Source organism: Convolutriloba macropyga, chromosome 14, assembly GCF_964194025.1.
Source record: "Convolutriloba macropyga chromosome 14, txConMacr16.3, whole genome shotgun sequence".
In the NCBI taxonomy this organism is placed as follows: domain Eukaryota; kingdom Metazoa; phylum Xenacoelomorpha; order Acoela; family Convolutidae; genus Convolutriloba; species Convolutriloba macropyga.
The window spans coordinates 47988737-48005125 of record NC_134481.1 but is presented as its reverse complement, the minus strand read 5'-3'; the positions used below and the strand labels follow the sequence as shown (position 1 = coordinate 48005125).

Below are 16389 nucleotides of genomic sequence, written 5' to 3'. Positions count from 1 at the left end.
AAATGCAGAATCGTAGCTACAGCCTAGATATTCTTAAAAATGATCAGCCACATACGAATGAAGTCACATATTATGATACCCATTCGGCTGATACATACGAAATCTAAAAACAAACAATTCCATTTAGTAACAACTAACATTACCTAATCACCCGCCATTACTTGCCAAATTTTTTACCATACCATTTTTTGATTTTTATTCATTCATAAGGAACAATAAGACTAAAACAAACTACTTATAAACTAGTTTCACAAAAACGACATCAGAATGTATAACAATTGTTATTATAACAAACACATAATTAACAAAACATATAATTCCAACAACTTATAATTAGAACAACGTATAACAACTTTTATTATCACAAACATATACTAAATCGAAGATATAATACAGATTATACTAATCATATTTGAGTTTTAGCATTCAACTATGGCATCTAACATGGAGTACGACTCGCCATACAAATCCGACTCGCCATTTTCCTACGAAGTGGAAGAAGGAGAGTTGAGTTGTGAGTCAGGCAGATCCAGCCCCGGGACTATTCGGGACTGTGCATCTGACTGTGGGACTCAAACTGAAACAAATATGATCACAAATGACGAGAATATCAAAACACTCAGAGTCGAACTGGAAAACGAAACACACATTGTGCAGACACCACAAGACATAGCCCGAAAGATACAAAACAGATTTGGTAATCGACGAAATCTGCAATCTTTTGATACTGGTAACAATAATATTAACAATATATCGGAACAAGGAACAAATATAGCTACACATAGCTATCAAAACACAAGACCACGACAAAATTATAATTATAACAGTAGTGACACATATATGTCACCACCCCTACCGAATTACCCCCCGCCAGTACGTCCACCCCCACCATCAGACAACTACGTAATTGATCAACCACAAACACAGAACAATGTTAGACAACGTTTATTCGCAAGAACAACAATGCCTACCACTAACAATTTAAGATTTCCATATGCGGTGACACCCCGCTCTAATAACAGAAAATCGTTCTTTCATCAATCAACGAACGAACAGACCCCGACCGAGACGGTCATGGAAACGATTTGGTTCCAAAACAAGGATCCAAAAAATCTTAGTAACCCTCACGGAATGAACTACAACCCACTCCTCTCGTACCGAAATTGGGCAGATATGCCATTCGATTCTCGATCCTATAACTTCTTTATGGCACCTTTACACACGCTGAAAGATCGTGTGTCAGAATTTTTTCCGCCACTCCCGTCGGAAAACACAAATACCGTAAAAAGAAGCACAAAAAATATGGGTAGAGACAAGATACACCAGTCTCAATACCCTAAGCTAAAACAATTCTACAGTCTCACAGAACGTTTCCTGTACGACTACGACTATGAATTTCGATTACCAGTAAACTGTAACTTTGATCTTTTAGTGGCAAAAGCCTCTCAAGATCTATCCGCATACAGCGCCTTTACACAGCAACACCAGATTTTCCAACTGAGTTTTAACTTCCTCCACCCTACACCAAAGGACGTTCAAAGCAACAATTATAGAGTTCACGAGACGAAATTAATTCACAATCTGATATATTATACATTCCTTAGAGACAAACAAAATTCAGAATCTAAAAGCTACGTTCATATCAATGACCAACTGACATCACCATACTTCCTCAATTATAGCTACAAATTAAAATGGGAGTACACTATTGGAACATTGAGAAACTTTGATCCAATTAAAAACTACTACGTCTTCCAGCCAAAGGACGCACCAGAGCGACCGCTCATGATACCTCTGGAAGCGATCGAACCTTGTGAGGAGTACCATGTATATCACCTCACAGGGAGTGTAACTAATAAGGCAATTACAAACCGCCTAAACTTTAATAACGAACGAAAAATTCAAGACACAGAAAGAGAAATTTGCAATGCCTTACAAGCATCAATAACAGAAACCCCCTTAAAGGAAATCGTCAACTTACTTGGATATTATCTCTCAAAGGACGAATACTTCTTGAAAGAATATAATCACTACTGTGAAAGGAGTAATCACCCGAAACAAACGCAGAAGCTATAGTAACGTCCAGTGTAACAAGTAACAATTCAATGTCTTCGTAATTAACGAACAAACTGTAACATCGCCAAACCATGTTTGTAATCTTTGCATATGTTTGTAACTCTTTATCTTTATCATTTCAAACAAATTCTTCCAATTTGTAAACTCATGATTCTGAATCTTACCCCCTGATTATGGAACATACCTATCATATGTTATTCATATGTTATTCCTCATACCCATTTCTGATACTCAATGTTCATCAGTTTTGAAATAAAAAGTTTAAAGCCAAAAACAAGTTTTTATTTTTTTTTAGATACAAACTCAACCTACTTTATAATACTGTATATGTAAATATGCAAAGATTTTCCCATAGTTAGTTATATGCAACACACATGCAATTTTGTAAATAAAGCAAATAGGCAAATAAAATAAAATCAGAACAAATAAAAACAGAACAAATAAACTATTGCACATGCATACTGTGTATAACATTTTAATAAATGACTCATAAGCCATGTTATCAACACTGAGTAACACAATACTATAGGACATGAGAATATCTCATAAAACAGATCATAACATAATGAATTCTTTGGGATAATTTACAGTCTACCATACCCAAGGTACATTACAAATTTATTGTTTATGACAAACTATAAATTTAACATAGAGTAACATATACGAAACAGTCAGATTAAAAACAAAAAAGAACAGAATTTTCCTTCAAATCGAAATTTTCACATGCAATATTAAGACATCATGAACGGACTACATGCAACACATGTAAACACCAAACTATGTTGATTATAGTAACAGCTAACAAAATAATCTTTTATATCGTAACAACTCACATAATGGGTAGTACTCAGACCTTTGGGTACACTGATTTTGACTTATAAGCGCGCAGACAGAGACGTTAATTTAATTTATGTAATTAAATAAATAACTGTTGATTGGGACTAAGAACTTGTCATCTGTGGGCATACCCATTACAAACTACTATAAGCGAGATCTATAAGCCTTTAAACAAATTCATAAGAGACTGGCAGGTAGATGTAAAAATATAACAAAGCGCTAAGCAGCATTTTCAAATCTTACAGATACGGAAAATGTTTCCTCAGTGAAGTATGACAAAACAATTGTAAGAACTAATACCATTCAGTAACTCATGATTTCAAGCAGGAGCATTAATTAATACATGTTCAATTGCTATAACAACATTACCAATCAGCATGGCCGACGAATCCCATGTCACTAAAACCAAACACGTTATTCGCCATTTCGTTGACATACTCTCCTTTATGTCACTCTCTAACAATTAAAACAACAAAACATAACATACTTCTTTCGATTTTCTTTCCAACCGGAAGGGATACTACGTATTAGAACATGTAGTGAATCTAAAAACGATTCTTAACACCTAACAGCTAACAAAACCAAGCAAACCAGGTAAGTCGACGCCGGACATCAGGACACCTACAACATCAACGACGGGCCTACCCAGAAGGATCTCCGTCCACTGGATAGTGTGGTGGTGGAATAGATACTTTTGTGGTTGTTGATGTTCACTCTTTGCTCTTTGGGTAACCGATGTTTCGGATTCGACTCACAGACAAGCCGGTCTTCAAGCAACACAACCAAAAAGAAAGAAAATCCTTCAGAGAGATTACAGAGAAATTAATAAACAATATTCTACTATATTCTATTGGAAGACTTTCAAAACAACTCTAAACCCCGGAAAGATGGAGTCAGATATGACTTCCAAAAAGGAATATTTAATATTTTGAAAGACTTTATTCAGAAAGACTGAAATACTCTTTTCTGATTGGATAAAAATAATATATTATTTTATCCTTCTTTCCCTCTATGTGTTTACCCATCTACCCTCTCTCAGCAGAAGAGAAAGTTATTTAGTCAGTACCAGTTACCATCCTGATATAATAATAAAGTATATTTCTCTCTCTCTACTCCGCTCTTGTTTTGTATTGAGATAAACGTTAGACCGTAGCATTGGGGCCCGTGCACCGTCTACTGAAGCTCAGATAGAAGAGTAACAGACTAGAGGAATAGAACTTTAGTTAGTCAGGTAAGCCTTAAGATTAACTATTATTCTTGAGACAACCATAAGACAGTTCCAGCAGTACCCTAAAGAAGGTAAGCCGTAGAACACGTCTTAATAGGCATGCAAAAGCGGATGAAAACTTCTTCCATCAAACAAAGCTTCTTTTATAAAATTGTCTCCCGCGTATACAGAAACTACGGCGAAGTACTCAATAAGCAAACAATCACCAACATTTACTGGGAATACTTCACACAATTTCAATCAACTGAACAGGTGCACCTGGCGAATAGTGCGCAAATATGGAACATGTAACAACTGGAAAAAGATAAATTGAAATGGACTGATGAACACGGGGATTGATACCCCACGGGAAAAAGCCCGAAGATTTTATTACTACTACTATTGTTTTTTGTTTAGCCTTTTGCCATAGTTCTCGTAACGTCGACAACGGAACTGTACGCGGTCTTAATTTTGCGTATTAGAGGTATTAGTCTAACTTGAGAGCCATGCTGGTGAACATTTCTCCAATTGTTGTCTAAAGAAATTCGAGTCTGATTTTTGGATGCGAACTTGTAACCTGGCAAACGTATTTTATGATTATTTCAAAAATGAAGTTCATATTGAAGAGGACCACAGGATCTCTTCTTTTGGATCTGTACTTGGATTTTCACAGAAACTACTACGTGAATGACATGTACCTGGAGAATCGATTGTGAATGTATTAATTGCCAAAACTAATTTTCTCTTAAGACTGGTAACTCCTAAAACTGAGGGTGTGGGGAACCCTTAGATTTTTGCTCTCAAGTCTGCATTATTATTTGTTACATAGCTCGTATTGGAACCCGAGCTGCCTTTGGCGATATATTTCATTTTAACAAGAAAAACTTCAGTTGCCTTTAAGTCTAAGGTTGTCATTCCACTTTAAAGCAGGTGAGAGATCTTTAAGCCTAGTTCCTTTTGCATGTTTGTAGGTAATAAGGAATTTCGACTTGCCGAGATGTTCCTTTTAATATTGAGCAATTCACACGACGTGTTTGCCTACACGCAGTTGTCGTTTCACCATTTAAGTTCTGTGGCTGCCAATTGAAGTTAATGGTTGATTGTTGCTAGTAGCTTATAATCAGCAAAACCATAATTTTAATTGAAGGATAGGATATGAGGTGGGCAAATCATAAAGATTGCAAATGAGGGGTACCAAGTATTGGTACGTGAGGAAAATCATATGCCACGTGCTTCAATTTTGAGAACTCGTTATCAGATTTATGCCAGCTGTCGCCAATTTTCTAAGTAGGATGTTGGGAGCAGTAGCTTTCCTCCGACTTTCAAGTTTCTATCTGTAACGAGTTATGTATTATCGAAGGCCTTTGCGAAATTGATATACAAACGGTTAGTTCGCTAGTCGTCGTTTTAATGATAAATCGAATCTAGAAACACTAGAAGCTGGCTAACTGTTGATCTGCGCTTTGTAAACATATGGTGATTTTTGTAATTTATCGTGACTAGATTTCTGTAATTGATCAGAAATATTCTCAAAAGTACAATACAGTGAAGTTGGACCGTAACAGCAAACATCATTTTTTTTTCATATTTGAAGATTCGAGAAACTTGACTTACCTTCCAGTGCAGAGGAAAGTAACCTTTTTACAATGATTTGAAAGTTAAGCTATGTACTTCCGAGCAGTACTTCAAAATAGTTTTAACAATAATGCCGGGACTATAATTGTAGACTTTGAGTGCGTTTGAAACTTTACCTTCGCTATCTTCTATCTTGCTGGACTTTGTTTATCGATTCAATTTTGACGTAAATTCTCAATGTCAAAACGCTCTTAAAACCGCAACGGAGTAAGTTAGCTTTGGCTGTCAGTTTCGTCTACAATTATTTCAGGGCGCTTTTGTCCAGATTTAAACCATTTAGGAAGTTACTGGATCCTTTCTCTGGGAAGGTTGGAATTTGGCTGATGGTTTTCAATTGCCGGTTTTGTAATAAGATATGTAGTAGATCAAGAGATCCATGGTGTGCTCTTTTGAATGTGGCCATGGAGGTGTTTACCGAGCCAAGTATAGCAGATTTTTACAAGGACGTGAAATTACAGAAGTAATAAGTCTTGAGAAGATTTTTAAAGATGGCCTTATTCAACGTTTTCCATTTTGTTTTCTGAGGAGCGGTTCTCGGAATGCGCAGCTTTTCGAGCTATAGGTCGCGCTACAATAGGTTTGTGATGAGAAACAGGTTTGTTTTTCTGTGTTAATACTGTGTGATTGTTAAGCTTTCATCAGTTGGTAGGATCGATGGATCCGGACTGCTGACGAATACAACAATGTTTTGAATTTGAGTTGATTTCGATTGAAGCTCAAGAATTGCTTTTTCATGTTCGTCGCTGAACATCATTTGATTCCAACTAATATTTGGGTGAATTATTCACCAGGAGTAATACGCTGATGCTGCTGTGCTCTTCTGTGGTTGTTGTTTTGCAAAAAAAGATTTATAACTTCGAGAGTGTCCATCTGTCGGGGATCAGATATTGTGGATTTGATTTACCCATGTCTTTTTGATAGTGTAGTTTGGTACGAGGTCATTGTTTGACTTCCATTAAGTTGCCTTGTTAGATGTTAGTACATCTTCGATTCAACTTTAGATGTGTGAGACGTACGTCTATTTGAAGTAAGCTCTCATATTTAATGTTTTACGTCTTTTGCGAAGCAAATTGTTTTCTGTTTTCAGTTCCTCTGGCGTTTAATCTCAGGGCTTAGAAAGAAAGAATTTATTCCTCTAAAGAAATTTTATACATAGAAAATTCACCAGACTATCTCGGAGAGGACGGGCCAATGTTGCCCTCTAGGTTCCTACCCTAGCTAAGTTGAAAGCAATTTGGGACAAAATCGATTTTTTATTAAGCTGAAATTTTCTAAGTTCCCTAACTTCTCCAGTCTTGAGAAATGCATTTTGATGATTTGGCTTGAGTACTAGGTAATCGTTATCCTTTAGACGTACTGCTGATTTTAAGAAACCTCTTTAATTCTATGAAAGTACGTGAGTCGCCCCTGACCAAGTATTTGTATTCTACTTAATAGCTTATCCGATTTCAGATCAGGAATTTTTTCAATTTCTTGATTGTCAGAATGCATTCTTTCATTCATCCGGTAATCCATCCTGCGGTAATCCCCCCCCCGTTTGTAGCTACTAAGGAACAACCGCTCTTTCATTCATCCGGTAATCCATCCTGCGGTAATCCCCCCCCCCCCCCCCCGTTTGTAGCTACTAAGGAACAATCGCTCGCTAAAAACACGCAAATTTATACTTTTGCAATTTTTTTCGGGCTTTTGAAAATTTTGATTTTTATTATAGCCCTAGGTGTCAAGGAACCTTCTCTAGGTTTTGATAATAGGTTACTGCATAGTTTCCAGTGGTAATGGAATTGTTTCAACGTTTTAACATCACAAATTTTTCATTTTTTGACAAAACGTGCAATTTACAAATTTTTTGACATCTATTTTTCCTTATTCAGGTCTTTCCAGACCCAGGGGCTAGAAAGCCTCCTAAGGGGTTTGATAATAAAAATACTGACAAATATAGATTTTTTGAATAGCTTTTCAACTTAATGTCACAAATTTTAGCATTTTTGTGATAAAACTTGCTTTTTTTCAAGTTTTTTGAAATGTTTGTTTTTTTTAAGGTTTTTTCAGCCTCAAGAGCCATGGAACCTCCTCTAGAGTTTGAAAATAGGTTACTGTATGATTTCTAGATGTAATTGACACAAGGAAATGGTTCCTAAGATACTATTATCTTGAATTTTAGCGAGATTTTGTTAAAATTTGCAGTTTCCACAATTTTTTGTCCTTTTCTGAATTTAACTACCATTACTGGCCAATTAATCTTTTATGTCTTGAAGATGGGTTACTTGACAGAACTTTTGAGACAAATGGCTGTAAGCTTATTTACCGCGAAGTTGAAAACTTTCTAATTTTGCCCTTTTCAGTTTTTTCTGATTTATTTACTAACAAGGCTAGAAAACTAGAAGTTGCAGAGTCGAATCGCATCATGGAAAATATTCCTGTCTCTCACTGTCGGTTAGGGTTTCTTTCCTTCTCTTTCTCGTACACGTTTTATCTCTCTCACTCTTCGTTGATGCCGCACTTCAGCTGCTGTTATTTGGCGCAATGTCATCATCTCTGACCCTCATTAACAATGAGTTAGTGGAAATCACTTTAATCATTTTTTGTCCTTTTCTGAATTTAACTACCATTACTGGCCAATTAATCTTTTATGTCTTGAAGATGGGTTACTTGACAGAACTTTTGAGACAAATGGCTGTAAGCTTTTTTACCGCGAAGTTGAAAACTTTCTAATTTTGCCTTTTTCAGTTTTTTCTGATTTATTTACTAACAAGGCTAGAAAACTAGAAGTTGCAGAGTCGAATCGCATCATGGAAAATATTCCTGTCTCTCACTGTCGGTTAGGGTTTCTTTCCTTCTCTTTCTCGTACACGTTTTATCTCTCTCACTCTCTTCGTTGATGCCGCACTTCAGCTGCTGTTATTTGGCGCAATGTCATCATCTCTGACCCTCATTAACAATGAGTTAGTGGAAATATTTTAATCATAAATGATTTAACCGCCACTTTTTAGGAGATCATTGTTATTTGCTCTCAAAAGCAATTTGTGGTAAATGTATTTTTCCTGTTTCTCTTTTATGCAGTTTTTCGCTTGGCCGCTTTTTCGTATGACCCATTTGACTTTCGTCTTCGGAAACGGGATAAAGTTCTCTTCGAGCAGTTCAGCCCACTGGTCTTCAAATATGCGACTGACAGAAGCTGTTTTGGAGACTCATACTCACGGTGTGAAGGGCGGTTCTTAGAAATTGATCCCACACCAAAACCCACCCACCGCCACATCAGTCCCCCAATCCACTTTTGCACCTCCGCTGCGGTGCACCCCTGCTGCGCTCACCTTACGCCCCTTCAATTAATCTAAAGCTAGCCTTACTAAACCGTGGCTAGCTACTGACGAAGCCAACCGCTCGCCGGTCGTTTGAGAGCAATTTGCCCGACGTTAGTCGGTTATGGAAGGATTGTTCTTTTGTACACGATTGATTTATACGTGAAGCAAATGTAAAGCTAGCTTGAATAGGATAATTTTCCGGTGCGAATCTGTGCATTCTGTTAAATGCAAGGTTTTGTTGCAATACTCGCTTTTTCTTTGCTCCTTATTTCGCTGGTTGCAAGTTCTGCAATTGCTGCTTGATTGCTTATGGTGATTTTCACTGACTGGTTATTAAGATAAATTAGAGTTGTTATTTAGTGGATCAATTGGTGACTCGTTGCAAAAATAGTCTCCTATATTACCTGCTTTTAGGTGCCTGCGGAAACAACATCCAAAACAACTGAATTGCGCCGAAATTGGCAAATTGTTTTTTTCATTTCAAGTTTTAGTATAACCCCCGGCTGAAACAGGCTGCAATAGATTTCAGCTCCCACTAGTCCGAAAGCAGTTCCTCTGACTTTAGTCGGTTATGTTTCAAGAGTACCGTTGTCTCCGATGCAGCCTGTTTTCTCATTGTTTTTGTGCTTGATTTTTTTTCGATGATTTTTCGTCAAAAGTAACGAAAATCACTCATATGGTTCGGCTGTTGCACAACTACTCATCCAGGTCAATTCAAGAAAGTGTTACATTGAGTGATACGAGGTTTTAAACTTTTCGCGTAAACTGAACCTAAGCAGTCAGGATTTTTGAGGTTTGTTCAGTTGATTTGCTAAATTCATATCTGCTGCATTCGATATTTTAATGGTGGACATGATTCTATTTGGCGTAAATAGTTTTTCAACGAGCTGTTTTTTTACTGGTTGACTGAGACAGAATTGATATTAAATTTAACGCGACTTAAAATTTCGGAGCATCTGAGTGTCGTTTATTACGCGTTTTCGATTTTCACAACGTGGTAGTAAGCATTTCAACAAATCTTAATAGTTTAACTATTTATATGTTAACAATGTTTCAGTTTTGCAGTCCCTCACGAATAGAATCGACTTCCTTTTGAAACTAAACGTTTACCAAGAAAACGCCTTCAGAAAGAAGCTAGAAACTTTGTTCTAAGAAATCTTGTACAGCACTTTGAGTATGTAAATAGTGCTTAAACCAATAATAACTGATTTTAACTGTTTTATAAAAGCAATCGGAGTTTAATATTTGAAAATACTGAATTTCAGGTAGAGACATGGGCGATATTGAAGATCAGAATTTTGATGAAGTTGGAGCTGGAGCTTCAGAAACTTATCCCATGCAATGCAGTGCCCTCCGCAAAAATGGCCACGTGATGATCAAGGACCGTCCATGCAAAATTGTGGAAATGAGCACTTCTAAAACTGGAAAGCACGGACACGCTAAAGTAATGCCTTTGAACTACAGTATTTGGTGAAGACTTCCCAGAAATGTCGAATCAGAACTGTTCTCCAGAATTTTTGAACCATAGAAACTGATAGAAAATTCGAAGGTTTTAAAGGTGTGGTTACAGTAATTGGTAGCTAAATAATGTTTTAAATTGTGTTCTATATTTACCTCCGACGCGCCCCAAATACAAGCACGCACGCACAGACTGTGGTAAGCATATGTGCACCCCGAACTAGCACGTGCTACGTTAACTTTATCATAACGTGCAAGCATAACGCTCGAATTGGGCTCAAACTGCACGTCTAAGGGACTGGCTTGTAGAAGGTCATTTATTTGCCGCTATGGGATGGGTGTAAATTTAGGTACACTTGGTTGGTATTGATCTGTTCACTGGTAAGAAGTTGGAGGACATTTGTCCATCGACCCACAACATGAATGTGCCCAATGTGAAGCGCACTGACTTCCAATTCACTCATTTGGATGATGACGATAGCTATGTCAATGTCATCGACCAGGATGGCAATGAGTATCAGTTCAAAGTAGAGCCCGGAGAAATTCTCACCGACATCAAGAACAAGGAGAGCAACAACGAGGATTTCTTGGTCAGTTCCACTAAGTTATCGCTTTGAATCTTACTGGCATAGAAAACCGCATAGATTTTACGGACGGCAATGGGCTGTGTAATTTGCCAGCTACATGACATTTTTGTACTAGTCCATACAATCCTTCTTATAAAACTTATGGACCAATCGACAATTGATTCGTTATGTATTAATCCGAAAGTTGGCATTGTTTCAATCCGTTGTATTCATTTTTAATCGACAATAGAGGCGCTAATTTTCATGTTTTTAATAGCTGTAAACTGTGCGGAGCTATATTGCGATGCTCTTGGTTTTTTTTACCACTCAAAGAGGATTGTTGGTTTTCTTTAGGTTTTTTTACCGGAGGTACTATTCGTTCAGACGGCGTTTTGACCTAAAAGCGAAAGTGTGTAAACTTGTCGTGTGAACTAATATTGTGTTAGCGAGGAGCGAGAGAAGATTTTTGATCATGCGCTGCGCACAGTGATGACTTTTCGACTTTGAAAATTGTTTTTGACAGAATGGTGCATATAGATAACCGTTTTTAGGCAGTTTTTTGTCCTATCGGCCCTACTTTTAATTTAGTTTGATAAAATTTTTTATTCGATACCTGGTTTGAAATGTGACCATCGCCAATTCCTACCACGGTGTTTTTGGGAGCTTGCTAATGCGTTTCAAATGGGCACATACTTCACAATTTTTTCGTCAGTTTCATTTTCGGGTCTTTTTCGTTCGTTCTTTTAGTTTTACAATGTACACATGTTAATCTGATTTTGGGAGTTTTTGTCCAGTTTTTCTTTTTTCTGTTTGGATTTAGGCGCTCTCCTTTTTTTAATTCGCTTCACCTTTTGATCACGTTTTTCGTTTTACATAAGTCATGATTTTCGCGCTTAACTTCGGACTTACTTCACTCATTGTTTCAACTGAATGAATTTTTTATTCTTTTATGTATTGAATTACGTAATGTAGTGAGTATGGTCAAGTTTAAAAGAGCAAACGGAACGGGAGAAACCGATAAAGACCGGTCACTATGTCATAGTGCATAAGGTTATCAAAATTTATTAAACCGGTTGCGAGCTGGCATTAGTATTATCCTTAATAGCCTTCAGTTGAGAAGCTGAATTAAGTGTAATAGTAGAATCTAATCCAATATGAAGAATATACACCAATTAAGAACTTTGACACTTCGGGAGTTTCTTCAATTTCATCTCTTAATTTTCTGTTTCAGTCAATGTGCGCCAAGCGGGTCAGTGGCGGCTTTTTTCGGCAATTTGCAGTCTATGCTTTAAGTTTTGCAATTGTATAATTCCTTATATATCTTCAGAAAAAGTGAAAGACCGAAATTTATCCTATTTTTGTCTTAATTGCTGTGACTCTAAACCGATAAAAGTAGTGGTATTTGGAGGTCTAAATTTTTGTATTATGAAAAATTGGGTTTTGGTTCTGAGAATTTTATCTGCCGTATGCGTTTGTAATGTCTTTGTGTAATACAGTTGATTTCCGAGTTCTTTCTTTTCTAGATCAGAATCTTGATCATGGAAAAAAAATTTCCGAGCAGTTTTTTGAGCATTATTGGACTATCCTAAGAATTTAGTCTATTTTTCCAAAATTACCAAATCTGTTCAGTTACAAAGTTTTGCGGCATCATGATTTCATTGAGTTTTTCTGTCAAAATTTTTATGTTGTGTATTTTTTGCCTTCTATATATTTACTGAATGATATTGTAATTGTTTATATTTTAACTTGCTTCAATAACTCCAAAGCTGAAGTAGTTCTCGTGGTAACAGTGATGTAGGTTCCATCTTAAATCAAATCTGGTGAGGTAACGAGTTAATGATTTAAGACAAAAGGCAATTCAGTTGAAATTACGGTTTTCTTTGAGGCTCCGACGCTTCGAGTCGCTTCTGGAAGTCTTCCGGCAATGTTTTTTGTTTCGTCGTTTGACGCTCTTTTTGGTTTTATATTTGTTCACACAGCAAAGCTGAAGAAAAAAAATTCTGCATGACTTCTGCCTCTCACTTACGGAATTTGCGCTTGACGTCATTTCTCACACTTTTAACCATCGTTTTCAGCTCAGTTGCGTGATCAGATTTTGATCATACGTGACTCAATGAATTTGACTTTTACACTTCGAAATTTGAATTAGTTTAAAGTCAGGATGAGTTCCTGACTTTAAACTGTGTACTAAAGGTTCCTAATGGAAAGGCTTCCGCGCAAGGAATTTTAACAAGCTTTTTTAATTGATCGCTGAATATTTTTCAACATAGCTCTTTGGGCGGCGTCGATAACTTTTTTAATTTCGTCGGCGTCGATAACTTTTTCAATTTTATGTTTCTGTGTCTATTATACGGCACGCAAGTCTATTCTTTTGCAGCTATTACAGCAATGTGCTGGCTATGCTTTCAAATTCTTGCAGCTGAAGAACTCAGTTAGACGCGCTACTAGGTGTAAGTTTACTGCAATATTAACACTGAATATGCGCAAAGTATTTCATTAACTGAAATCCAAAGAATGAGTATTGAGCTAGCAACAGAGCTCAGCGTTGTTTAGTTCTGAATCATTAAGTTATTTTCTGATTAGATTTTGTTTTCTCCCAAAATTGAGTCGCAATCATTTCTCATATATTTCGAATTTCGAATAAATCGACTTTTTGGTAAACTTTCTTATTGCTCTCAAACAAAGTTATTAGAAATTATAGTCCTGTGGTCTTTAGCGATTTTTCGCTTGATCTTTTTCTCATCTGATGCTTTTCAAAAACGCGATCAAGTGTTAGCGCGCGGAGGCATCAAGTTCGCTTCGAGCCTTACGGCTTACTGGTCTCTAATTGTGCGATTCGCCGAAACTTCGTAGCTTAAAGGGCAGTTCTTATATGATTGACCCCAACCGCGCGCTCCCCTCGCCTCCCCCAGGATCACCCCACGCGCCCTTCAATTAAACTAAAGCAAGCCTCTTTAGACTGCAGCTTCTGACGAAGCCAACCGCTCGTCATTCGTTTGAAAGCCATTCGCCCGTCGTTAGTCGGTTATGTTTACGATTGCTTCATTTTGACAGAATGGTGCATATAGATAACCGTTTTTAGGCAGTTTTTTGTCCTATCGGCCCTACTTTTAATTTAGTTTGATAAAATTTTTTATTCGATACCTGGTTTGAAATGTGACCATCGCCAATTCCTACCACGGTGTTTTTGGGAGCTTGCTAATGCGTTTCAAATGGGCACATACTTCACAATTTTTTCGTCAGTTTCATTTTCGGGTCTTTTTCGTTCGTTCTTTTAGTTTTACAATGTACACATGTTAATCTGATTTTGGGAGTTTTTGTCCAGTTTTTCTTTTTTCTGTTTGGATTTAGGCGCTCTCCTTTTTTTAATTCGCTTCACCTTTTGATCACGTTTTTCGTTTTACATAAGTCATGATTTTCGCGCTTAACTTCGGACTTACTTCACTCATTGTTTCAACTGAATGAATTTTTAATTCTTTTATGTATTGAATTACGTAATGTAGTGAGTATGGTCAAGTTTAAAAGAGCAAACGGAACGGGAGAAACCGATAAAGACCGGTCACTATGTCATAGTGCATAAGGTTATCAAAATTTATTAAACCGGTTGCGAGCTGGCATTAGTATTATCCTTAATAGCCTTCAGTTGAGAAGCTGAATTAAGTGTAATAGTAGAATCTAATCCAATATGCAGAATATACACCAATTAAGAACTTTGACACTTCGGGAGTTTCTTCAATTTCATCTCTTAATTTTCTGTTTCAGTCAATGTGCGCCAAGCGGGTCAGTGGCGGCTTTTTTCGGCAATTTGCAGTCTATGCTTTAAGTTTTGCAATTGTATAATTCCTTATATATCTTCAGAAAAAGTGAAAGACTGAAATTTATCCTATTTTTGTCTTAATTGCTGTGACTCTAAACCGATAAAAGTAGTGGTATTTGGAGGTCTAAATTTTTGTATTATGAAAAATTGGGTTTTGGTTCTGAGAATTTTATCTGCCGTATGCGTTTGTAATGTCTTTGTGTAATACAGTTGATTTCCGAGTTCTTTCTTTTCTAGATCAGAATCTTGATCATGGAAAAAAAATTTCCGAGCAGTTTTTTGAGCATTATTGGACTATCCTAAGAATTTAGTCTATTTTTCCAAAATTACCAAATCTGTTCAGTTACAAAGTTTTGCGGCATCATGATTTCATTGAGTTTTTCTGTCAAAATTTTTATGTTGTATTTTTTGCCTTCTATATATTTACTGAATGATATTGTAATTGTTTATATTTTAACTTGCTTCAATAACTCCAAAGCTGAAGTAGTTCTCGTGGTAACAGTGATGTAGGTTCCATCTTAAATCAAATCTGGTGAGGTAACGAGTTAATGATTTAAGACAAAAGGCAATTCAGTTGAAATTACGGTTTTCTTTGAGGCTCCGACGCTTCGAGTCGCTTCTGGAAGTCTTCCGGCAATGTTTTTTGTTTCGTCGTTTGACGCTCTTTTTGGTTTTATATTTGTTCACACAGCAAAGCTGAAGAAAAAAATTCTGCATGACTTCTGCCTCTCACTTACGGAATTTGCGCTTGACGTCATTTCTCACACTTTTAACCATCGTTTTCAGCTCAGTTGCGTGATCAGATTTTGATCATACGTGACTCAATGAATTTGACTTTTACACTTCGAAATTTGAATTAGTTTAAAGTCAGGATGAGTTCCTGACTTTAAACTGTGTACTAAAGGTTCCTAATGGAAAGGCTTCCGCGCAAGGAATTTTAACAAGCTTTTTTAATTGATCGCTGAATATTTTTCAACATAGCTCTTTGGGCGGCGTCGATAACTTTTTTAATTTCGTCGGCGTCGATAACTTTTTCAATTTTATGTTTCTGTGTCTATTATACGGCACGCAAGTCTATTCTTTTGCAGCTATTACAGCAATGTGCTTTCAAATTCTTGCAGCTGAAGAACTCAGTTAGACGCGCTACTAGGTGTAGGTTTACTGCAATATTAACACTGAATATGCGCAAAGTATTTCATTAACTGAAATCCAAAGAATGAGTATTGAGCTAGCAACAGAGCTCAGCGTTGTTTAGTTCTGAATCATTAATTTATTTTCTGATTAGATTTTGTTTTCTCCCAAAATTGAGTCGCAATCATTTCTCATATATTTCGAATTTCGAATAAATCGACTTTTTGGTAAACTTTCTTATTGCTCTCAAACAAAGTTATTAGAAATTATAGTCCTGTGGTCTTTAGCGATTTTTCGCTTGATCTTTTTCTCATCTGATGCTTTTCAAAAACGCGATCAAGTGTTAGCGCGCGGAGGCAT

General features: G+C 36.7%; 2 protein-coding genes across 3 annotated transcripts in view; both read left to right on the top strand.

The window, feature by feature from the left end:
• LOC142352794 (translocon-associated protein subunit delta-like) overlaps nt 1-16389 on the top strand; it is a 576117-nt gene that overhangs the window by 309965 nt on the left and 249763 nt on the right. The window lies entirely within an intron of this gene.
• LOC142352795 (uncharacterized) overlaps nt 1-16389 on the top strand; it is a 169554-nt gene that overhangs the window by 151096 nt on the left and 2069 nt on the right. The window contains exons 2-3 of the mRNA XM_075404907.1: nt 10321-10501; nt 10866-11105. Of these exons, the coding sequence (XP_075261022.1) occupies nt 10331-10501; nt 10866-11105 (411 nt within the window). The 5' untranslated portion in view covers nt 10321-10330. The remainder of the gene's footprint in view (nt 1-10320; nt 10502-10865; nt 11106-16389) is intronic.